Consider the following 27,166-nt stretch of genomic DNA (forward strand, 5'->3'; position numbering starts at 1 on the left):
TCTGAAGTAGGTGAGAGAGGGCCTTGCAGCTGAACTGATATGACAGAAAGGAATAATGGGTGACAAGTTAACTTAGAGTTAATTATCCGGGGTTGGAGTTAGTTTAGGGAGATAAAATATACCGAGTAAATGTAAAATTATTTGTGGTTCGCTAGTGAACAAAACAACTTTCATAGTACTTCTAAAGGATCTTACCTAATAACATATTTACAATCTAGGTATAGGTAATAATAGAGCAAGACCTTCCATGGAAGACCTCTGATACTCTTGTGATTTGCCATTTTTATTACTGTGAAGTTTAACTAAATTCAATATCAGAGCAAATGATTATATTGATATTTATATTACCTAATACTTTTTCTTAATTAAAAAAATTAAGATTTGGTCACCATTGTCTTCTGTACTTTGTTACATGTGAGAAAAGGCCTAGTTCAAAGCTGAGCTTCTCTGTCCTTCCAGCCTGAGTCTCTCCAGGTAGGATGGATGGAGAACAAGGACTTGGTAAAAATAAATTATCCTAGGGGAAGAGAAGTCAGGTCCTAAGAGAATGGATCTGACACTGGAGGAAGCGAAAGAGGAAAAAAAGGAATTTTGCTATGGGAAAAAAGGTACAGGGGCTCCAGAGAAAGGGCTGGGCCCTCCTTCCTCTTCCACCTAGCTCAGTCCTCCTCAGCCCCCTCCCCCTTCTCTCAGCTCCACCCCCAGCTCCCCCATCCTTCTCCCAGCTCTCTTCCTTCCCTCTTACCCCTAACCCTAATTCTAAGGTATCTCCTAGTTAATTCTAGGGGTAGACCAGGGCCCAAACTGGATCTGAGGGAAGTACAAATGATTCATAAAAATAAAAAAAGATGTCTAGCCTCAGTAATTTCTGAGAACAGGGAATTAAAACACAGATACTTTGAAAAGGTATTGAACTGAAGTTCAGGAGGGTATGTAGTCAGACTGCTCTTCTCAACATCTGCATACGCACATCTGTATGACTGTAAATTTAAATGAAGCGTAGCCTGCTTAAGGTTTAAATGACTGAAATTTCAAAAAATTATTACAATCTACAAAACTCCTGGTATTTTGGTATTTAAAAATAGCACAGAATACTAGAATAACCAAAACTTTCTATTTTTATAATATTATAATCTCTAAAGTAAGTATATGACTGTTTTCAATGGCTAGTGTACATTATAATGTAACTTAAAAATGCGTATGTCTGATGTGAAAGCTATGTCATCCTGGAATATTACATTTAGGCCAGTGATGCTTAACTCTAGATGTACATCACAATGATTCTGTGGGGTTGGGGCCAGGCAACTATATTTTTTAAAGTTTCTTAGGTTATTCTGACACACAATTCTGGTTAAGAGTGACTGTATTAGAGGATGTTAAATACCACACTCAGCTCCCAGTGTACTCCACGTTGTCACAGGAAGACGTTAAGATCTCACATAGGGAGCTACTTTGCTTACAAATCCATTACTAATTTCATCATCTCCTTGGGTTAGTTTTTATTTGATGAGTACTACAGCAGCACTTAAAAAAACATTTACACTTTCCTTCTCACACCTCCAGGAAATTTATTTAAAACTAAACACTTCAAATGAAAGTTTAAAAGGTAATACATTTAGAGATGGGCTGGGAACTAGGTGTTTACTTTGAAAAGTAAAGCTATCAATCTACAGCATGGAATAAGGAATCAGAAGGAGAGATGCTACCAGAGACAGGGGAAGCTAGATGGTAATCAAATTCTTCCTGAAACAGGTCCTCATGGTACACCTTCTTTATTTTCTTTACATTGATGACAACTCATCATGTATGCTCATGTGCAAATGGAAACAAAAGTATTCATTCCTTCAAGATGTAATCAATTTTCCAATCATGTATTTAGAATAATCTCTGTAACTATTACTCCTGCTAATATTAAAAATCAAGAGCTGGGCTTCCCTGGTGGCGCAGTGGTTGAGAGTCTGCCTGCTAATGCAGGGGACGCGGGTTCGAGCCCTGGTCTGGGAGGATCCCGCGTGCCGCGGAGCAACTGGGCCCGTGAGCCACAACTACTGAGCCTGCGCGTCTGGAGCCTGTGCTCCGCAACGGGAGAGGCCGCAATGGTGAGAGGCCCGCGCACTGCAATGAAGAGTGGCCCCCACTTGCCGCAACTGGAGAAGGCCCTCGCACAGAAACAAAGACCCAACACAGCCAAAAATAAAAAATATAAATAAATAAAATAAAAAAAAAAAAAATCAAGAGCTGACTTTACTATTTGGATATCATGAGCCAGTTTCTTCAACTCAATTTATTTCCTTTGATTTCTCATCTATGTATTATGAAAAACTAAATTTTATTAACATACCTTGGGTCAAGAAGACTCCTCAAAAATTTGAAAAGCAAAACTTGGTTCTGAAGAGAAAAACAATAAAAAAATACAATTAAATATTAAAACAAATTCTTCAGACTATGCCATGGTAAAGAACTCTAGAATATCCCTTTAAAAAGCACACATGCATATGATTACTTCCATTATGCCCTCTGTACAGATCTAAGGAATTCTAAAGAATCATTTGGAGGTCATTTCCTCTCAGTAATTCTAATCACTGTCACATACTCAATTTTGAGAGTAGAAGAAATACAAACACCTTGGTTATTGGCCCCCCACCACTGCCAAAAAAAAAAAAAAAAAAAAAAAAAAGGCCCTCTATTGAGACAAATCCCTTAACAGTTCCCAGCATGAAGACCCTTGGAATGGCAGGTGCTCTGAACTGCTCTGGCTACAATGACGGGTACACACTGCCTCACCTGGTCCTCCTTGTGACAATAGCCAACTGTGAGACAGTTAATCTAGGTGGGGTGGGAAGTTGAGGCCCAAACAACAACCAGTACCAAAAAAGCTCATTAACTCTCCAATATAATCAACTACAGAAGAGATGGCAAACAGGTTAGCAACTAATATGCAAAAAGTCTGGCTCCTGTTTCTTCCACTTTTTAGCTATGTGACTTTGTGTAAGTCACTGACTCTTGTAAGCCATTCGGTTTACTTATGTGAAAAAGAGAACAGCAATATCTTCTCTTCCTCCTGCACAGGACAGAGGTGAGAATTAAGTGAGATAAATCTTAGAATACTATATGAATATTAATAATGTTTCTAAGTTCTTAAGAAAGCTAAGCAAAAATTATTATAGTTTCATTTTCCTTTTTTCTTTATTTTTTGACACATTCTAACTTCACCTATAAAAAGCAGAGGATCTCAAAACCAAAAAGGATTAGTGTCATTTAGAATATAACATTTTAGGGGCTTCCCTGGTGGCGCAGTGGTTGAGAATCTGCCTGCCAATGCAGGGGACACGGGTTCAAGCTCAGGTCTGGGAAGATCCCACATGCCGCAGAGCAACTAGGCCCGTGAGCCACAACTACTGAGCCTGCGCGTCTGGAGCCTGTGCTCCGCAACAAGAGAGACCACGATAGTGAGAGGCCCACGCACCGCGATGAAGAGTGGCCCCCGCTTGCCGCAACTAGAGAAAGCCCTCGCACAGAAATGAAGACCCAACACAGCCAAAAATAAATAAATTAATTAATTAAAAAAAAAAAACGCAAATGAGTTTTAAAAAAAAAAGAATGTAACATTTTAAATATATTTATCAGTCTTTGATTTTCTATCTTTTCCCTGGCCTATCACTTTGTTTTATTATACATGGCTTTCCTTCTGGTTATACCTTAATATTCTGGCTTATTTTTCATTTCAAAAATTCTGAAAATAATTGGTCAGAGGCATATTTCTTGCCGTCAAAAGTGAAAGGTAATTTATAAAATTTGTGTGGGATTCTTATACAATCAATAAAGCGCTGCAATAAAAAAAATACTTCATTTCTTTAAAAGGAATGTGTAAGACTCCACAAACAGTCCATGGTCAAGAGCCACCTTTTTTGTGTGTGTAAATCATTTTATATATATATATAATATATATATATATTTTATATATATATATAAATTTTATATATATATATATAATATATATATATTTTATATATTTGTCTAATGAATGGCATTATATTCATTTACCTAGCCTCTCTGCCTCTAAATATTTTAAAGCCTGTAGGAAAAAGAAAATGCTGCAATGGATAATCTTACACTTTTTAAAAAAAATGTAGATCTAGTTTTGTTTTGTTTTGTTTTTCAATATTTATTTATTTATTTGGCTGTGCCAGGTCTTAGTTGTAGCACGCAAGATCTTCACTGCCACATGCGGGATCTTTAGTTGCAGCATGAGGGCTCTTAGTTGCGGCGTGCGGGATCTAGCTCTCTGACCAGGGATTGAACCTGGGCCCCCCTGCACTGGGAGCGAGAAGTCTTAACCACTGGACCACCAGGGAAGTCCGATAATCTTACATTTTAAATGACAATAACATCACTACAGACAAGAAGATTCATCAAAGTTGCTGACTTTCAAAAGGGGGAGATGCTCTGTGGGTTGGGAGTAGCTCCAGCAGAAGTGTACCCCCCCACCAGCATGGACTGGATGACCCTCCGTGCACTTCCTCAGGACCCTGGGCAGCCCTCTAGCATTACTCACGTCAAACCACTCTACAATTATCTTTTGGCTTATCCGTCTTCTTGAGCACAGGGGTACATTTACAGCTGACCCCTGAAGAGCACAGATTTGAACTCAGTGGGCTGACTTACACGTGAATTTTTTTCAATAAATATATTGGAAAAAGTTTGGAAGATTTGCAACAATTTGAAAAAACCTGCAGGCTAACCACATAGCCCAGCAATAGTGAAAAAACTAAGAAAAAGTTAGGTATGTCATGAATGCATAAAATATACGTAGATACTAGTCTATCCTTACATAGGCATAAGATGAGTGATAATAAATATAAAATATGCCTCCCTCTCTCCCCCTCTCTAGTAACTGGAGAAACTGCATGTCAACCGACCATCACAATGTGTTTTTTAAAAAAAGTAACAATGTTTCCAATACTGTATCATGAATATGACTGTAATACTATATGCTATAAAAATTTTATAACAATTCACGCATTAGTGTATACGTTAGGCTACTGTGAAGCAATCATATCGATTACACTAGACTACCATAGAGCAATCATTTGCTTTTTCATTATCAATGTATGAATTGTTATACCTGTAAATAAATACAAATTTCTTTTTCACATGTTTTCATTTTTGATGTCTAGTGTTAGTAATATGTATAACAGTACTTTGTTTAAGACAATATTGATAAGGGTACTGACAGATGGATGATTCATCTTATGAAAAGATGACATAAATGTACAGTATTGATAAGTTTAGTTCAGTACTGTAAATGTATTTTCTCTTCCTTATGATTTTAATAATATTTTCTTTTCTCTGACTCACTTATTCTAAGAATACAGTATATAATACACATAACATACAAAGCATGTGTTAATCGACTGTTTCTGTTATTGGTAAGGCTTCCAGCCAACAGCAGGCTATTAGCAGTTAAGTTTTTGGTTAAGTCAAAAGTTATACAAGGATTTTCGACTGCACTGGGGTTGGCACCCCTAACCCCCGCATTGTTCAAGGGTCAACTGTATATGTTTTTGTATCCTTAGCACTTTTATCAATGTGGTTTTGGCCCACAGCAGGTACATAAATATTTATTGAATTAATGGATGAGTCCTTATCTTGATTTAATGGACTTCATCATGCTGGACAACCAACCCTACATCTGGGAGTCATTTTTAACTCCACCCATCACATTCAACTAATTTCCAAGCCCTATACATTTTATTTCACAAACGTATCTTGGACCTGTCCTCTCCACTGCCACTGCTTTCATCCTGTCCTCACTGTTTTTTGCCAAGACCTTTTGCCTTCCAACTGGTCTAACTGTTCCCTCCTCCATCTGCTCTCTTTGCCAGTCCATTCTCCATACTACAGAATTAATTTTCTATAAAATGAATCTAATGGTATAATTCCTTTGCTTAAAAAACTTCAGTAATTCTCCAGCACACAGAAGATATAGCATAATTTCTTAGCATTACATATAAGATTGTTCAATATCAGCCCCAAAAGTCTATTTCCCAGTCTCTATACTTTTAACTCCTTCCCTCCAATATACCTTTTACAGCTTAATCTAATGCTTCTTCCACCATCATCTTTACCACATCACCCTCTGAATATGCATGTTGCTTCAAGAGTTCATCAAGTCTTTACATACCCAGAACCCTTTATCTAGAATGCCCTTCCCAATTCTCTGCCTAGAAGACTGATACCAATTATTCAAGACCCAGTGCAGGCATGTCTGGGAACTCTTGTCTGCTTCTCTCACACAGTCTGTCACTCTCTCCTCTTATTCCTACAGCACTTTTTTACATATGTCTGGTGTAGAGCTTATAACACTGTGCTGTGGTTATATAAGTGCTTCTCTGTTCCACAGGAAAAATTAAGAAAAAGACTGTATTCTTATTTGTGCCCCCCAGAGCCTACCATACTGTGAGGTAGAGAGTGGCGCCACAGTAGTGTGTAAATGAATGAATTCCGCATCTTTGTCTCTCATGTCAGCTGCCTCCCACTCACTGCTTTGGTTTCCTTCTTGCATACCTAACCCCTACTACTATTGCTGCTACTTGAGGACTCTGGGTTGTGCTACATGTGCCTGTCATTGTCCTATTCCCTATCTCTATCACTTGTGGCCATACGATAATAAGCAAAACTCACTACCAGCACTGCCACAGTAGTGACAAGTGAAATACTAGGTCCATTAAATAGTACTTCAAACTGAGCATCTCAATAGTCAGCATTAATATACCTGTATTCTAGCTAAGATTTTCCAAGAAAAAATTCTAAACAGTCAGCATTGGGACTTCCATGGTGGTTCAGTGGTTAAGAATCCACCTGCCAATGCAGGGGACATGGGTTCGAGCCTTGGTCTGGGAAGATCCCACATGCCCCAGAGCAACTAAGCCCATGTGCCACAACTACTGAGCCCACGTGCCACAGCTACTGAAGCCCACGCGCCACAGCTACTGAAGTCCACGCACCTAGAGCCCATGCTCTGCAACAAGAGAAGCCATCGCAATGAGAAGCCTGTGCACCGCAATGAAGGGTAGCCCCCGCTCACTGCAACTAGAGAAAGCCCGCGCACAGCAACGAAGACCCAACGCAGCCAAAAATAAATAAATAAATAAAAATACAATAAAATAAATTTTAAAAAATAGTCAGCATTAACCCAGTAGGAGGATGACAAAAGTCTGAATAAATAACATGAACCCTGAAGAGAATATGGTTGCAGTCACTATAGCGAAAGATATGGAGAGGTGGGGATGGGGGAGGACCTTCTGTGGATTATGATTTCTAGGTAACTACAGGTTGTATTTCCAAAAATATTTCTGTGATGTTAATATTTGTTATGCACAAAGATGAACTCCCTCATTTCCAGATTGAGATTATCACACAACTGCTTCCAAATACACACACACACACACACACACACACAATGTGTAGAAACTGCTATTAAAAGGCAACTATCAACTGAAGAAATTACTACAGTCAGAAGTTCTTAGGTGGATATCCAATAATTGTCTCTCCACTAGACGTTTCTTCCCAGTATATTTTGTGAAGTTTACCTGAAGTTTTTTAATGACTGTTTCAATCTGTTCAGAAAAGTGAGTAGCAACCAGCTCTGCAGCTTTACAGGGCTTCAGGGACACAAGCTCCTGTAATGAAAGAAAAATATAAAATAATCTTCAATGTTAAAGTTAAATAGAATGTCCACAGATGTGAAGTATGATCACCTACCTCAATATTTTCATGAGCTTCTACACTGCATTTCAGGAAATCTCAATATAGGGCCAAAATTTAAAGACATATTGCAAATGAGTAAAATTAGAAAACTGTCATGTAAAAAATCAGATTTTGATATGAAAGGTAATTCAGAATTCTTAGAAAATGAAAGCACTAAAATTCTGGATTTAGGCCATGATATCTACAGGATGAATGGAAGGAACAAAAGCTTCCCAAATTCTCTGCCAGTGAATTTACCCTTGAGCTTAAAGTAATAACTTAAAGAAATGGAAAAAAAAAGAACATAGTTGCAATTTCTCTAGCTAAGAATTCTAAAACTTTACCTCTGATGCCTGGTAGATTTTGAAACCAGAGGAGTCTTAAGACATCAACTTCAGGTCATAAGTCTTAAATGAGACTAAGAGGTTGACCACTGTTAATAAGACCTATTGCTGTCAAATCTAAGACTTCCAACCTGCCCTCTCCTGAACTTTCCTAGACACTACTGGCTTTCCTTTTCTTCTTGAAACTCTCTTCTTGGTTTCTGTGACCCTATTCTACCTTTTCAACTGCATGTTCCATGGCTAAAATGCCAAGACCAGCTATAGATCAACATATTATACTGTCAAATAAAAATAAGACAAGTTATTGTGATGGCAACATTCGTGATATGTATCTAATAATTTTGTGTTAGTATGTGCAGATTAATAATACTTAGCTGACACAAGTTACTGTAGTTTAAACTACTTTTATACAATACATCTCAAAACAGAGAAGGCACAACTAATCAATATCACATACGAAAAGGGGGATATTACAACTGATCCTCAGACATTAAAAAGATAAGAAACTATTATGAATTAATTTATGTCGAGTATTTAAATATTTAGTCAAAATGGATAAATTCCTAGAAAAATATAATTTAATAAACTGACTTAAGAAATAGAAAACAAGAGCTTCCCTGGTGGTGCAGTGGTTAAGAATCCACCTGCCAACACAACGGACACAGGTTCGAGCCCTGGTCCGGGAAGATCCCACATGCCTCAGAGCAACTAAGCCTGTGTGCCACAGCTACGGAGCCTGCGTTCTAGAGCCCGCGTGCCACAACTACTGAAGCCCACGTGCCTAGAGCCTGTGTTCGGCAACAAGAGAAGCCACTGCAATGAGAAGCCTGCGCACCGCAACAAAGAGCAGCCCCTGCTCACCGCAACTTAGAGAAAGCCTGTGTGCAGCAACAAGGACCCAACGCAGCCAAAAAAAAAATAAATTAAAGAAATAAATTAAAAAAAAAAAAAAGAAATAGAAAACATGCATTGATTTTTAACCACTAAAGAAACTGAATGAATAGTAAAAAATCTTCCCATATGAAACACTACAGGCCCAAATAGCTTCACTGGTAAGTGCCCAGCGATCATTTAAGGAAGAAATTATTCCAATACCAATTAATCTCTTACAGAGAATAGAAAAAAGGAAGCTACTTCAGCTCACTGTATAAGGCTAGCAAAATTTTGATACCTAAACTCAGCAGAACAACATAAGAAAGGAAAAGAAAATTATAGATCAGTCTTAATTGTGAACTAATAAATAAAAACAAAATCCAACAATATATAAAAAAGATAATATATCAAATCCAAGTTGCATTTACCCATAGAATTCAAGGCTGATTTAATATCAATAAAATTTATGACAAAAATAGAATAAGGGAGAAAAGATAAAATTCATTCATGAGAAAACTGTCAGCATACTAGAAATAGAAGACTTCCATAAAAATCTTTACAGTAAACATTGTACATGTTAGAAATAAAATTTTTAAAATATCATTAATAGGCTTCCCAGGTGGCACTGTGGTTGGGAGTCCGCCTGCCAATGCAGGGGACACGGGTTTGAGCCCTGGTCCGAGAAGATCCCACATGCCGCGGAACAGCTAAGCCCGTGCGCCACAACTACTGAGCCTGTGCTCTAGAGCCTGCGAGCCACAACTAGTGAGCCCGCATGCTACAACTATTGAAGCCCACACACCTAGAGACCATGCTCCGCAACAAGAGAAGCCACCGCAACGAGAAGCCCACGCGCTGCAACGAGAGAGTAGCCCCTGCTCGCCGCAACTAGAGAAAGCCCACGTGCAGCAACGAAGACCCAATGCAGCCAAAAATAAATAAATAAAATAAATTTAAATAAATAAATAAATAAATATATTATTAACAATAGCACTGTTATGCTAAAATATATGAAGTTGTGACAGTAAATCTAATAGTGGATGAAAAGTCTCTACAGAATTAATTATAAAACTTCATAGAAAGTTATTCAATAAATGGTTACACCCTATGGTCATAAGGTGGAAGACTCACAATGTAAAGATGTCAATTAAATTAAAAATGATTGAAAGATTCAATGTAATCCTTGTCAGAATCATAAGGTTAGAAATTTTTTTTGGTGGAACTTGACAGGCTGATTCTAAAATGAATTTGGAAGTAAACAGCCAACTCTCTTAAAAACATGAAGACTTATTATAAAACCACAATATTTCAAGTAGTGTGGTACATGTAGAGACAAAGACCAGTCAAACAGAAGAGGGCCCAGAAAAAGAGACAAAACACAGAGATCCTTGATATAGTTATGATAAGGTAGCACTGCTGAGCTTTTAAAATAATTGTTGCTAGCACATAGATCAATGGAACAGGACAGAAAGCCCAGAAATGAACCCACGCACTTATGGTCAATTAATCTACAACCAAGGAGGGAAGAATATGCAATGGAGAAAAGACAGTCTCTTCAATAATTGGTGCTGGGAAAACTGGACAGCTACATGTAAAAGAATGAACATATACCATTCTCTAACAGCATATACAAAATAAACTCAAAATGGATTAAAGACCTAAATGTAAGACCAGATACTATAAAACTCCTATAGGAAAACATAGGCAGAACACTCTTTGACATAAATCATAGCAATATTTTTTTGGAGCTATCTTGTAGAGTAATGGAAACAAAAGCAAAAATAAACAAATGGGACCTAATCAAACTTACAGACTTTTGCACAGCAAAGGAAACCATAAACAAAACGCAAAGACAACTTACAGAACGGGAGAAAATATTTGCAAATGACGTAACCAAAAAGGGATTGATTTCCAAACAGCTCATACAGCTCAATATAAAAAAAAAAAAAACACAACACAATTGAAAAATGGGCAGGAGACCTAAATAGACATTTCTCCACAGAAGACATACAGATGGCCAGCAGGCATATGAAAAGATGTTCAACATGGCTAATTATTAGAAAAATGCAAATCAAAACCACAGTGAGGTATCACCTCACACAGATCAGAATGGCCATCACCAAAAAGTCTACAAATAGTAAATGCTGGAGACGGTGTGGAGAAAAATGAACCTCCTACACTATTGGTGGGAATGTAAATTGGTGCAGCCATTACGGAAAACAGTATGGAGGTTCCTCAAAAAAACTAAAAATAGAACTACCATATGATCCAGCAATCCGATGCCTAAGCATATACCCAGAAAAAATGAAAACTCTAATTCAAAAAGATACATGCACTCCAATGTTCATAGCAGCACTATTTACAATAGTCAAGACATGGAAGCAACCTAAACGTCCACGGACAGATGAATGGATAAAGAAGATGTGGTGTATATATATAGAGAGAGGAATATTACTCAGCCATATAAAAGAATGAAATAATGCCATTTGCAGCAACATGGATGGACACCTAGAGATTATCATACTAAGTGAAGTAAGTCAGACAGAGAAAGACAAATATCATATGATATCACTTGTATGTGGTATCTAAAAAAAAATACAAAGGAACTTATTTACAAAACAGAAATAGACTCACATACATACATAGGAAACAAACACACATATATAGAAAAGAAACTTATGGAAGGGGGGAGGGATAAACTAGGGATTTTGGATAAACAGATATATACTACTATATATAAGATAAATAACAAGGACCTACTATATAGCATAGGGAACTATATTCAAATATAGTTTATATATTCAAATATATTAAAATATCTTGTAATAACCTATAATGGAAAAGAATCTGAAAAAGAAAAAATATATATATATGTATAACTGAATCACTTTGCTGTACACCTGAAACATTGTAAATCAACTATACTTCAATTTTTAAAAAGGAGGAATAAAAGGAAAAAAACTGTTGCTGGAGAACTGGGCATCCATATGTTAAAAAATTAATTGGATCCCCACCTCAAATCATATACAAAAGTGCTTTCAGGTGGATCTAAGATTTATAGATGAAACAAAACACAAGAAAGCTTTTAGATAATAATATAGGACTTCTTCAGTACCGAAGGAAAAAATTGATTATTTTGACTACTTAAAAAAAAAACAAAACTTTTCTTAAAAAGGACCATAGAAAAAAAGCCACAGAGTAGAAGATATTTGCAACATGTATCACTGAAAAAAAGACTAACATCCAGGATACATAAAGAACTCCTACATCAATGAGTACAAGATACATTCTAACAGAAAAATGGGCAAAAGACTTGAACAGGGACATCACAGAAAGGAAATTTAAATGGCCAATAAATACGAATCTATCAATCCCATTAGTAATTAAGGATATGTAAATTTAAAACATAATGAAATATCATTATTCATCCACTAGATAGACAAAATTTTAAACTCAAGCAAGAATATAGAGTCAATGGAAAATCTCACACAATGCTGGCATCTGCTTAAGTTTAATATATTTATCCCAGTTAACTGGCAACTACAGACCCTTGAACAGAGATTATCAAATGTTAACATGCATCAAAATCACCAGGAGGGCTTGTTAAAATATACTGCTAGGCCCTGCCCCCAGAGTTTCTGATTCAGTAGGTCTGAGGTGAAGACTTAAACTGCATTTCTATCAAGTTCTCAGCTGATGCTGTAATGCTGTACCAGGGATCAAACTGAGAACCACTGTTCTAGAGAAATGCATGTGGTAGCTGTGTTCAAGATGCATATGTAAGAATGATCCTGGATGGACTACTTTTAATAGTCAAAAACTAGAAACAACTGAAATGTCCATTAACAGTAGAATGGATAGACTGTGATATACTTGTAAAATTTAACACTATACAGTAATAAAAATGAACTAGCTACAAACAAAATGTATAAATTTCTCAATTGAGAAAAAGAAAATACAGAGTATAACTTCATTTATATAAAGTTCATAAACAGGCAAAACAAAAATACATATTTTTAGGGGTGCAGGCAGGTGCAACAATAATATATAAAAGTGCAATAAATTATCAGAAGAACGAGGATAATGAATATATTAGTAAGGCAGTGAATTGTGATAAGCAAAGGATACATAGGAATAGCCTGGGATACTGGAAATAACTCTATTTCTGGGATGCTGGCTTCTTAATTTTTTATTAAACTGTACTTTTATGCACTTTTTTGTTTCTTTTTTTATATTTCAAAATCAAAAATATTGTAAAAAATCTCATGAAACGTGTGTTGTCCATATTGGAAAAACCATCTTTACCAGAGATTCTTTACCTGAAATCTACAGACCCAATCTAAGAATGGCTTTTAGGGAGTCTGTGGACCCCTGAAATAGCAAACAAAATTATGCGTCTGAACACATGCACAATACTATGAGGCACAGGTCCAAATCTTTCACTAGATTCTCAAAAGAGGTCTATAACCCCCAAAGTGTTAGGAACCACTAATCTGTACACTATGTAGACTGTCTGAAAACTTTATTATGAGGACTTTCCCCCTACGTATTTAATGTTCATTTTATTTACATTATCAAAGCCACACAAGTCCTTCAAAAGAGTCTATAGATTTCTAATGTGGCCTTAAGAAGTGTTAAAAAGTTCAAGGTGAAAAAATGTGCAGATGTGGGAAAAATAGCAGAAATAATTGCTGTGCAGCAACAATACTTCTTGCTTCTCCAGTATGAGTTTTCTGCTGAATAATTTGTTTGTTCATTGATTAATTCATCATGTTTCACATTATGTGGAGAGACACAGCTTCATTTCTGGATGTCTGGAGTCCATGTGCTCAAACCACTGCATAATGCAGATGAAGTGAAATGAACAATGAGGCATAATGTAACTATGGAGACTTAAAGGGGATGATGAAAGGAAAAAGAATACAAAATGATTAGAGGGAAAAAAGATATAATTCAAAGTAGAAGAAGGTTTTCTTGGGTTCTTTCACCAAGATATATTGATCTTATTGTTAGCAGGAATACGATAAGACTAAATAAATAACATATATATGTTCTCAATCCAATAGATGAAAGTGTGGAAATTACTTCAGCCCACTGACTGTACCACCTTTCACACCAGATGTTTTACATAAGATGCTGTTCACATTTCTGATCTTTCTAAACGTTACAATTATCAGGAACTAAAAGTATTCACACTACATGCAATGCTTTCTCAAAGTTTCAGAGCTCTTATTATTTTTCATATGTAAAAAAATTTTTAAACATGTTGCATAATCATATCTTTCACTACAGCTCTAAACCCATCACCAGAAGTTACCTGATCCTTGCTACAAGGAGGAGGAGAGAAACTCTGTAGATATAAATGTTATTTCCAAAACTAGAATTACCTCAACATCCTTCATTACTACTTTTTTTCAATAATTAGTGACCCAATTCAGGGTCACTACTGAATTGGGCGATTGGGACTGACATGTATACACTGATGTGTATAAAATTGATGACTAATAAGAACCTGCAGTATAAAAAAACAAACAAAACAACTAATACTAAACTTTCATTGGGTTATTTGTATGGAAATATGTTAATATAAATGTTTCAGACATTACATGAAATTTCTAAATATCTTATATGTTCTGGTATAATGTTATAAGTCATAATCCTAGTTATTACTTTAAAATGTATATCTCAGAAATAACTAATTTTCTTGTCAACTGCATTATTATGAACTTCCATCAAATCTTTAACCGTGGTCATTTTTAAGTCTTTTGTCATTTACAGACAGTTCTGGGTGTACTCTGATGCTTTTGCAAATATGTTCCTATAAAAGGGTTTCATCTTCAAGAAATTCATGGAAAAGACTCTGACAAGTACAGGTTTCTGGTAACTGACTGTACTGCTGAACTGAATGAATAAGCATTTTCAGAACTCTAATGAAAAACTGATGAACTCACAAAAGTGCTAACAAAAGATCAAGATGAAAAAAAAATTAATTACATGGGACTGAGTGAACTGATGAGGATGAGTATAATTTTTGTGACTTTCTGTTTGAATTAAAAAAAAAAAAAATCCCACAAGGACTCAGAGGCAAAGAATATACAAATCAATGTTCACTGCAAAGTAAAGGAGCTGCTACAGTGGAAGATTACTGGACTGAATGTCAATATTATGACATAGTATGAGTGTGTTTCGTGTTTGGTAATTGCAATCATTGTTGCTTTTGTTGTGGTCATCCATGTACAATGCTTGATGTCAGTCTATTTATCTCCTGTAAAAATAAAATACAGTGTGTGTGTGTGAAAAAAAAAAATTAGTGACCCATAATACAGAACAGATTAAAACAAATCTCTGGCTCTGTTGGTTTCTGAGGAATATTGTATTTATGAACCTAAAGAAACTAAAGTGAGGAGTGATTTTTGGGCCTCTTTTTAGAATGCATTCTGATCACATGTTCATCACACACGTATTCGTCTCTCCACTTAGGCATCTATAAGCAAGTTTTTAAAAAAGAACTTTTAGTTTCAAAGTCAACTCTTGCATTCTTGTAAAACAGCATGCATAAACAAAATCAGAATCATCATCCTCTTACATAAGGAAGGGAAATACATCAGAGAGAACAACTCATTGCAGTAATGTTTCTAAAATTCCATCAGGTGACTAGGGGGAATGGTTCCGTCATGTAGTAGAGAAAAAGATCAGTAGTACTTTCAGAATTTCTAAGAACACTGTAAAAGCCCACTAAAATTCCAGTTTGTCAACTAGCTGATTGAACATGAGTTATTTTCAGAAGTCATGATATAATAAATTGTATATGACATGGGTTTTACAAATACAAATGTGAGGTAGAATAAATTATCTGAAAAAGATGTTAATCCTCGAGCAAATCAATTTAATAATATAATACCTCCAACTGCTTAGTTAGAAAAACTTAATTTGGGAGATATCCATACAAATGGGAAAGTTTTAAAAATTCTGTTCAATCAGTACCTCAATATGATCCATTGCCTTCTGCCATACAGACTGCTTCTCCTCTGCACTGTGTCCAGGAATGGATAAGATATTGTGAATGTAGTTAAAGACTTCTTCCTGAAGAGCACAAGACAATATAATTCATTCATTCATTCACTCAAGCAATATTTAGTCACTATCTACTAACTGTACCAGTCTTGGTAAATATCTGTTATTTGGAGATGGAAAACCATTTGGAGATAATTAACTGATGGACGACTGACTTAAAAGAGAAAGAGTAATTGTTTAAAGTTTAGGGTAGATTCTTAGAAGTTGCAAATCTGTTCCAATTAATGTTAGTCTCAATTTCATTAATCTAACAGTGAATATCATTCTTTTGCTTTGGTGGTCTCTGTCCACATTCCCAATTTCATCTCAAATCACTTTTGCCCTCGCCCGTTATGCTCCACTTACAATGATCTAAGCTTCATTTATACGATCTCTATTCAGTTCCTTGAACAAGCCAAAAACTTTTCCCACCTCAAGATCTTTGCATATACTGTTCCTGATCCTGCAACATTTTTCTATTGGCTCTTGGCTTGACTGGCTTCTTCTCAAATTCCAAAACTCAGTTTTTAAGTCATTTTATCTAAGATTCCTTCCCTGGCTGCTCTGTATAAGTCAGTTTCCCCATTATCCTCTCATGTTGCACCCAGTTTCTCTAGCGCTCATCACAATTTGTAACTAAATATTTGGTTTTCTTACTGTCCATCTCCATCACTAAACTATAAGTTATAAAATTACAGGAACTATATATCTGTTTTAATTATCAGTATATACTTGGCTAATAGCAGGCACTCAATGAAACCCTGCTGAATAATGAACAAAACTTTAAATTAGCAAACATATGTCCAAATATTTCTACTGAATAGTTACACCTACTGAATAGTTATTTCTTCTTGATAAGGGGAGGAGGGGGACTGAGTAAGAAAAAAGGGTAAAGCTGTCTCTTAACTCACCTCTCTTAGGGGGTCACGTAAGTAGCAATCAATAATTTTGTCATATTGGTGTTCTCGTTCATACATAAATTCACAAATTTGATAGCTAGAACATAAAAGGAAAAACTTCAGTGTACCAAACAGGCAGGTGGTTATTAGCTTATTGTTTCAAGACATTTGCTCAGGCATAGAGGTTAGTATTAAGGAAAATGAAAATAGTAGATGTGATTTCTATTGTTAAATGAAGTTATAGTACCTGCCATTCCTCTAAATATATCTTTAAGATGCTGCTGAATACTACGTTTATAAGAAATTTCAAAGCTGGGTACAAAATAAATGTTAAAGCAACAATGCGTCACATAAAAAATAGTTAACATATTACATATCAATATAATCAATTATATGAAATTTCCCTATTCAGAATTAAATATGTCAAATGAAATAGTCAACAAACTAAATAGTAGTGCTAACATATTGCATCTTATTTGCTATGTTAAATTCTGCATTGTTTATAATATATATAAGATAACTGTCAAAAATCTATGAAATACCATGGAAATTTTAAGTAAAAAAAACTACAATAATAAATCATAAGGCTGCTATTTCATTTTCACACTAAAATGTACAAGCACTTCAAATTTACTTGCTATTAATTTCTGCAAATCTAACTAATTTCTAGGCTTGAAAGGCAAAAACTTTTGCACCCAGATCTTTTTTGTTGTTACATGCATAACTTTTCTTAAAAAAATGGCAATGCATAAATAAACTGGGCTTCAAGTTAGAGAAATGTAATTTAATAGTTCTATGGGAACTAATACATGGCTTCAAAGCAACTTACAATTCTGCCTTTTCTGCCATACGGATGAGCCGACTCTCTTCAAATTGAACTATGCCTCCAGCCTGCAGCAATTCTAAAAGGACCTGAACATTTAAAATAAATGAGTAAAAACACTTTGGAATCTACTTTTATTTATTAGCTCTTTAAGGGTCCATTCAGCCACAGAAACCATACCTTTTTTGCTTTTGTTTTACTATGTGCTGATGTTTCAGTTTGGCTTTCATGTATACAAGGGATTAGACTGCCATTATAATGTTGATCATATTGTATTTAAGTCTTACAAAAAGATAAACAGCTCTATTTTCAAACATGGAAGGAATGCAAAAGTGTTTGCAAACAAAGCCTTATTAGAACACCTAATTGACCCTCCACTAAGCTAAAAACGTCCATATGTATTCTTTCAATAAGTGAATTTTTGTCTGGTGCCTTTATGACTTATGGTTCTTTAAAATCTGTTGCCCACAGGTAGTATCCATGTTCACGTGTTAATGTTTCTAACTAAACTTGGGGTTTCTCACAGTATAGCATTATTCACAGGAGCTAAAAGGTGGAAACAACCCTAATGTCAATCAATGGATAAATGGATGAACAAAATATGGTATATACATATAATGGAATATTATTCATCCTTAAAAAGGAATGAAATTCTGACACATGCCACACATCGATAAACCTTAAAAACATTATGCTAAGTGAAATAAGTCACAAAAGGACACATAATGTATAATTCCACTTATACGAGGCACCTAAAGTAGTCAAATTCACAGAGACAGAAGGTTTAATAGTTGCCAGGGTGCTGGGGAGGGATAACGAGGACTTACTGTTTAATGGGTACAGAGTTTCAGTTTGGGACTATAAAGTTCTGGAGACAGATGGTGGTGATGATTGCACAACAGTGAGATTATATTTAATGAGAATTGTACACTTAAAATGCTTAAAATGACAAATCGTATTGTGTATATATATTTGACCACAATAAAAAAAACAAAGAAAAATGCTGGGGTTCATATAATTAATCTTTACCACACTAAGTAGCTGAATAAAAAAAGGTGACTAGGATGTTGAGATATCAATATTTTAAAATAAACCTGAAATATAATAGAATCACTACATAGTCATTAGAGCAATATGAGAAAGCTCTCTCCTATATTTAAGTTCAAGATCCAGAGTAACATGCCCTTTCTCAGAACTCCAGGAAACCATTTAACAAAGTATTTTTCTAACACAGGAAATTGATTACTTTCAAGTCAAATTTTTTTTAAAAGGCAGAAAAGAAATAAAACCTATCCTACCTTTACACTTCAGAACTCTAATTTAATCCATTTTGAGTATTATAATGTACTGCTATATAGAGCAATGATAGCGTGAACCCACCTGCTAGAAGCCTCAGTTTGGAATAACATAATCAACTGCCATTGCTGGAGCCAGTCTGAACCAACTTACTGAGCTGAAACTGACTGTTAAATTTTCAGGAATTTTGTAAGCCGGTGGTTAAATACAGGCATTGTTAAAAATTAAATTATATAAACCTACAATTAAATAAATTAAAAGTGAAGGTAGTCAATACCCACACTCACCACTTCCTAATTATTTTACTACATTTTACTGTGTATGCTCTCAAGGTTAGTTACTGTAGCCGTATCTGTATGGTGGAAATATTACATAAGTGTGTGGTATGGTGCATCTCTCCCCAATTCCATGTGCCAGGTGACATCATGCTGGTAGACTGAAGTCAGCCATGGTGGGAATACTTACACCATGGAAACCGGCAAATGCTGTAAATCAGGGCTTGTTACATTTTCAAAGGGTTATAAAACAAACAAACAAAGAAGAATATGTGACAGAGACTATATGTGACCCATAAAGCCTAAAATATTTACTCTCTGGTCCATTACAGAAAAAGCGTGCCTATTTCTGTTTAAGAAAGTGATGGAGATAATGTTAATAAGATAGTCAAACTTAAAAGTGTGCATGTCAGAGACATTACACTATAAATAGCACAAAAAAATTAAGGAATTATTTTCCAGTATTCAAAAACTGTTATCCGATTCAGCAAAGAAGTCACAACACTGATGAATGAAGTTCTGACATGCTTTCACTGTTGCACTTTCATCTTATTCACTTTAATAAATGAAAACATCAACCAACGTTCATATCAGTGCGAACCAGTTGTTAAACTTTTATCAGCATACCACTGGAAAATATTCAAATATATTGCATAAACAAATTTTGATATATGACAAACAGTACAAGAGAAAGTGCTGGATTAGAAGGGAAGGAATTGAGTTCTAATCTCATTTATGACCTTGAGCAATTTACTTCATCAGTTTTCTTTCTATTTTCTAAAATGAGTTGGGGAAAAAACCCCAGATAAGCCCAAAGGGGACTCCCAATAATAGATTACTACATTATGATTACTTTTAAAGGTTTGGCTTTTACATTTAGGTTTGGTTTTTATTTTTGTTTTATTTAGTAATTTACATAAGAAGTTTTTATCATTTTATATAGCAACACCATGCATAACATGTTTCACTTTTCCTGCCAATAGAGAAATAGGGGCAAAATGAGGGATCCACATTACTATTTGTATTCAGTATAATTTAAGAGACAATCATAATTTTAGCAGCTGTTCTCTTCCCTAAGACAGTCTGCAGCAGTCACGGGGCCACAGCTGTGCAGAGAAAGGGTTCGCTGTTGTGATCCTATATTCTTTATCTGAGTCTCAACCTCTGGCCTGGCATATATTACCATAAAAAAATCAGCATAGCTCTCAAAGCACTTAATTTTTGTAGCTTACTTAGCTGACAAAGTCTTGCTATCAATTTTATCAATTTTAAATAGACTGCCTCTCTTAGTACTCACAATTACAATGGGTACGCTTTTAAGAAATCCTACTCCTAGAAAGGACCCTCAAGAAAGTGGCTAAGTAGAAAGAAGTGGTAATCAATTTCTTTCTCACAGTGATTAGTGGAGAGACAGATGGATTCTTGTCTCCAGAAATGTTGAGCACTAGTGCAGTGGCACTCCCAAAAGCTGAGTGTTCCAATACTCAGGATCCTGAAGCCTTTCTGGTTCACGGCCATAGCAACTAGAAGTGGTTACCAGCTTAATGACACTGGTGGAATGCAGCATACAACAGGTGCCAACCATTGCTCATGAAGGAGAAGGATAAAGTTTATATTCTCTTTGATGTCATGTTGAATGCAAGACAGGTCCAGTCTGCCTAGGAATTTAGTTTGATTGAGGCTCAAACTAACAACCATCCACACTATTTTCTGGTTGCCACTGTCTAGCTTAGTATTAGGGTTTGGCACAAGTCATTTTCCCCTTACGTCTAGTGAGGTCTAGTACAGAAAGGTTCTTTCTGGCTTACTCTGTCTTCTTTCCCATTCTTTAGCAAGATGAGTTCCAGTAGTTCATACCTGCTGTCTTTCTGAGTGTCGGGAGTCATCGTCAGGACTACAGAGGAATTCAAGGACCTGGTCAAAGAAAAGGTATTTTTTTTATTGGATACCAACATGCATGCCACACCACTGTCATAATGAAAACCATTACTACCCTTTCTATATCACCAATTCATTCACACTCAGCTCAACGAACACCACAGGTATATGGTATCTTCTCAACTGACTGGCCTAGTAGATGACACAGCAGGCTTCAGGTATGCTAACAATTTAATATATACCTTATACACATTTCTTTGCTGTTTAGAAACATGACTGGAAGCCAGCATCATCTATATACCTTAACTTTAAGATCCTCAACACCGTGGACCACACAAAGCATGGACTTTGGAGTCAGGCCACTTGAATTTGAATCCTAACCTTATTAACACTTAACAACAATATTTATTGCTAATAATAACACTTATTAAGTATGACCTTGGATGAGTGACTTAACCTCGCCAGGTTTTAGTTTCCTCATCTGCAAAATGGGAGTAATAACTATACCAATTTCAGAGCTACTGGGAGTATGGAGTTAATACATACATATAAAACTTTGGAACAGAGCATGGCACTATGAAGTGCTCAATAAACGCTGGTCATTATTAGCAACTTTCTCCAGATAAAAAGTATTTTCTTTGCCACCTGTGGGTTTGTGGAGATATTTAACTGGGATCAGGAAATACCTTCACAGTTAAAGTCATCTGTAAGTAAATTCAGATTTTCTAAAAGTAATCTCTCCTCCAGATGCTCAACATCATAGTCTTACTACCAGTGAGATGGGTGATTATTAAACTGAAAAATTCTTAAGCCAAGAATTCTAGGCAATCTAGAAAAACAGAATAATTGGGAGAACAGAATCTATGTAAACCAATCTCCACAAACCATACTCCCATGATACCAAGTTACTAGGCAGTCATACTACCCAAACACAACATTAAAAAAAAAAAAAAAACTAATTTAGATCCAAACTGAAAGGTGAAAAAGCTTCTATCTGGTAAGACACTTACCCAATGGGCTATTATATTAAGAAACCATGTAATCCAGTGAATTTTTCTATGAACAGTAAATAAAAACAATTCTAGTTCTTATGGTTAAAGACGCTCACCTGATCAAAAAGGGTTCTGTTTACAAACAAGGTATTGTCAGGCTTTGCAAGCTGCCGGGCAAGGAAGGTAAAGAGACACCCTACTTGTGAGGGAGTAAAATCTGAATTCTCCACCATAACCTGATGAGCAAAAGAGACCATTTATTCAATATGCCATCTGGTTTGACACAGAAAAATAAATAATTAGAAGCTGGGGGAAGCCTCAGTACTAAAGACTCAAAGATTCTTTTATTGGCTATGTAACAACTGAGTTCAATACCATTTAGAGAAGGGGCACAACTACTTGCACACCCTGAAAGCATTTTAGTAATTTTTGGCATAATTTTAGGCACAAGTTGGATAAGAACTGAATTGTTAGAGAGGTGGATTTCAAAGAAATATTAATCATGTTTCCCTCTTGAATTCTTTTTTTTTTTTTTTTTTAATGAAAGCTTCTTTATTCATTTATTTATTTTTAGCTGTGCTGGGTCTTCGTTTCTGTGCAAGGGCTTTCTCTAGTTGCGGCGAGCGGGGGCCACTCTTCATCGCGGTGCGCGGGCCTCTCACTGTCGGGGCCTCTCCTGTTGCGGAGCACAGGCTCCAGACGCGCAGGCTCAGTAGTTGTGGCTCACGGGCTTAGTTGCTCCGCGGCATGTGGGATCTTCCCAGACCAGGGCTCGAACCCGTGTCCCCTGCATTGGCAGGCAGATTCTCAACCACTGCGTCACCAGGGAAGCCCTCTCTTGAATTCTTAAAAGAGAATCTAAAGTTAATTTAAATTAAAAGTAATCTTATTAAAAAGTTGTCCACCAACACAGGAAGAAGGGAGTTGCTCTGGGGTTTAAAAGTAAGATAACTTGAGAGTGAAAGTATCCCAGAAAAGAACTCAGCCAGCCCACGAAAAAATGAAGTGAACGGCTTCTGCCTTGTCTATAAGCAGTTTGTTGAACAGATGGTTTCATATAACAGGCTCTTTGCAACCACACACAGTTACCAAGTCATAATCAGTCCTCTGATTTAAGTGACCTCTCATCTCCTGAGTACCTACTACTATGAGTAAGATGCTATGGTAGAAGCCTTCAAGGGAATTATGAACCAGAAGGCAAGGTGAGACAGGTAAACAACTCTTAAATAAAAAGCATAATGTGATCAATCAGCACTATTATAAAGGAACAAATGACTACGGAAGCACAGTGGGAGAAATTTAGTTCAACTGGTTAGAGAAGAAATTTGAAAAAAAAAAGAGAAAACTAGCTTTTAAACTAAGCTTTAAAGCCCACGTGGAACCCATGACAGGGGGAAATGTCAGGAGAAAGAGCAGCCCAGGCAGAGAGAAGAGTAGGGGCAAAAGCATGAACACAGGAAAATACAAGTTTGTCTGGAGAAACTGTGTTTCATTAGAATGCAGCAGCATGCATGAGGAGGGAGAAATTAGATCGAAAGGAAAGATGAGGCCTCCAATGTCATTCTAAGGAATGTAGAATTTATTCCACCAAAAACTGAGGAGTTTCTAAAGGGGCAATGAGGAGAGCTGATCATGATCAGCACTGTGCTTAAGAAAATTACCCCATCAGCAGTGTTTAGGATTAAATAACAGAAGCAAGAGATAAAAGGTAGAGAGACCAAGATGCATGTGATTTCAGGGGTCCAAGGGAGAGACAGAGGGGTTCAGAACAATGCAGTGATAATGAACAGGGAAGGAGAAACAGATGCAAAAGACACTGCAGAGAGAGAGGAGACAGGGCAAGTATTCACATGTGTGGAAACATGTGGCTAAAGGAGGAATGAAAAATGGCAGGTCTTGAGCCTGACAGGCAGGGAGGAGAATGATGCCATTAACAAAGAGGGAGAATGCAAAAGTATGGGAAGGAAGACCAGGTATTGTTTTGGACTAGATGAATTTATGGAGGCAACTCTAAAACAAATTAGGGAATAGTACCCCATCTCACCTAGAGAAAAGTCCTAAGTTCCCTCCTTTCATTTTCCATTCAAAGATAAAGTATAAGATTTCTCCTATAAAGCATTCCCTTGGGGCCGAGCTTTTAGCCTACCTTTTCTTACTTTGCTAAGCACTATGTCCCTTTCTTTTTTTTACCATGCCTACTTTTAATCCAGCAGTCACAGCTTGCTCAAGTGCATAATTAATCATTACTAGAGTATGAAGAGATTTCAAGTTGTAATCTGTGTGTGTATCTAAATTCCAATTTATAATATTCAAAGAGCTTTCTATAGCTTTAAAATGCCCAGTCATCACTCCCTTTCAGTGTGCAGGTCCTTTCCTAGGACCCAACTCTCAGGGCCCAACTAGTGCCCTTCTCTGCTTTTAGCTCTTCCTTTTGCTCTGAAGTGTAATTTTAACTATCTGATCCTAGAAACACCTTCAAAGGAAACAGTTCTAACTCACAGCCCATTCCCTTGCCACCTCAGCAAGTTATCATCCTAGAAATTTTAGCTTCTTTTCATTCCCTCTCTGACTGATTTCAGAGACCATGCTTACAAAATTTTCTGAGCAATCTTATAAAAAGTCACAAATTAACAGCTTTCCCCCTCTATATCTGCAGCCATTCAGCACCCATGATAATGCCTGAGGTTTGATGCTCACTCACCTGTTCTCTGGTCCTTGCCTATGCTCCCTCAGAAAAACACTTTAACAAATGAGTACAACTCTATCACCAGAAATGAGAAAATAATCTCAAAAGTTCATTCTTCATTGACCCTAGGTAAATACTATCAAAACAACATACAAGACGCAGCCACTATGGAAAACAGTATGGAGGTTCCTTAAAAAAACTAAAAATAGAGCTACCATATGAGCCAGCAATCCCACTCCTGGACATGTATCTGGAAAAAATGAAAACTCTAATACGAAAAGATACATGCACCCCAATGATCACAGCAGCACTATTTACAATAGCCAAGACACGGAAGCAACCTAAGTGTCCACCAACAGACAAATGGCTTTAGAAGATGTGGTTTATATACGTAACGGAGTATTACTCGGCCATAAAAAAGAATGAAATAATGCCATTTGCAGCAAACATTGATGGAACTAGAGAATACTATACTTTAGTGAAGTAATCCAGAAAGACAAATATTATATGATATCACTTATATGTGGAATCTAAAAAATAATACAAATGAAGAGATTCACAGATACAGAAAACAAACTTACGGTTACCTATGGGAAAAGGGGGGGAGGGGTCAATCAGGAGTATGAGGTCAATGGATACAAACTACTATACATAAAACAGATAAGCAATAAGAATTTACTGTATAGCACAGAGAACTATATTCAGTATCTTGTAATAACCTATAATGGAAAATAACCTGAAAAAAAAAAATATATATATATAAAAAACTGAATCACTTTGCTGTACACCTGAAACTAACACAATATTGTAAATCAACTCTACTTCAATTAAAAAATATATATATACAAGAGCACAATTCACCAACAGTAAGAGTTTAAGTACTTCATGGAGCTTTATTTCCTTCATTTGGATCATTCTTCCAACTTAGTACAGTTTTATTTTTATTTTTTTTTAATTTATTTATTTTTATTTATTTTTATTTTTGGCTACGTTGGGTCTTCGTTGCTGCGTGTGGGCTTTCTCTAGTTGAGGCGAGCGGGGGCTACTCTTTGTTGCAGTGCGCCAGCTTCTCATCACGGTGGCTTCTCTTGTTGCGAAGCACGGGCTCTAGGTGTGCAGGCTTCAGTAGTTGTGGCTCATGGGCTCAGTAGTTGTGGCTCATGGGCTCAGCAGTTGTGGCTCGTGGGCTCAGTAGTTGTGGCTCGTGGGCTCTAGAGCGCAGGCTCAGTAGTTGTGGCACACGGGCTTAGCTGCTCCATGGCATGTGGGATCTTCCCAGACCACGGCTTGAACCCATGTCCCGTGCATTGGCAGGTGGATTCTTAACCACTGAACCACCAGGGAAGTCCCTTAGTACAGTTTTAAATTCAAATTCTAATTCAATCAACTTGCAAACATTTCTTGAACATTTACCAGGTTGCAGGCATTATGCTGGACATATTTCTGTTTCTGGGCATGTTAAAACAATGACCCAAAAAAAAAAAAATCCTTACAGTTGCTACCTACAGGAAATTCATTCCAGGTAGGAAAATATACATGTAAACGATTACTATAGTGTGCCAAGTGTAGCATGAAGTGTTACATGAACTCAGAGAAGGGGCAAATAATCAAACTGGAAGTGTGAGACAGGGTTCTAAAAGTTTCTCATGGATGATATTTGAGTTATGTCTTGGAAAATGGCTAGGAATTTGCCAGGCAGGGAAAGGGAAAGAAAAGGCATGGTGGGATAAAAGAAAACTCACACAAAGAACATAAGCTGTAAAGGTGACACAGAAAGTTCACTGAATTCCAACAATTTAAAACTGTTGAGAAGGGAGTCCCCTGGTGGCCTAGTGGTTAGGATTCTGGGCTTTCACTGCCGTGGCCCAGGTTCAATCCCTGGTTGGGGAACTGAGATCTTGCAAGCTGTGCAGTGTGGCCAAAACAAACAAAAAACAAAATAACAAAAACAAACCAAAAAACAAAACTGTTGAGGAGTTCATAATACAGAATGGTGGTGGGGGTGGTGGTGGTGGTGGTGAGGAGGGTCAGAGAGGGGAGCGGTTATAGAGAAGTAGTCAGGGACCAGAAAATATAGAAGCATCTTGGATGTCGTGTTAAACAGTTTAGATGGGTATGGCAGAAACTAGTACTTGTGCTCCAACATCTGTTCCTTCCTTCTAATTTAGAAACAGAACTCCTCATTTTTAGCTAAACACATGGCCACTCACAAAATAGAGTACATTTCTCAGTCTCTCTTAGCATCTAAGGGGCCATATATCTAAGTTCTGATCAACATGATATAAGCAGAATTGCAGT

At 36.5% G+C, this 27,166-nt stretch overlaps 1 protein-coding gene across 5 annotated transcripts in view; it reads right to left on the reverse strand.

Annotated features, from left to right (window-relative positions):
- The window catches only part of VPS8 (VPS8 subunit of CORVET complex), a 287,700-nt gene that overhangs the window by 130,628 nt on the left and 129,906 nt on the right, over nt 1–27,166 (reverse strand). For all 5 annotated transcript variants that reach the window (XM_082392935.1, XM_082392936.1, XM_082392937.1 and 2 more), the window contains exons 29-35: nt 22,299–22,418; nt 21,170–21,226; nt 17,748–17,830; nt 16,931–17,015; nt 15,951–16,049; nt 7,593–7,682; nt 2,342–2,388 (exon numbers count right to left, since the gene is read on the reverse strand). In XM_082392935.1, coding sequence (XP_082249061.1) covers nt 2,342–2,388; nt 7,593–7,682; nt 15,951–16,049; nt 16,931–17,015; nt 17,748–17,830; nt 21,170–21,226; nt 22,299–22,418 — 581 coding nt within the window. The remainder of the gene's footprint in view (nt 1–2,341; nt 2,389–7,592; nt 7,683–15,950; nt 16,050–16,930; nt 17,016–17,747; nt 17,831–21,169; nt 21,227–22,298; nt 22,419–27,166) is intronic.

Source organism: Balaenoptera borealis (genome assembly GCF_965194805.1).
Source record: "Balaenoptera borealis genome assembly, chromosome: 5".
Classification (NCBI taxonomy): domain Eukaryota; kingdom Metazoa; phylum Chordata; class Mammalia; order Artiodactyla; family Balaenopteridae; genus Balaenoptera; species Balaenoptera borealis.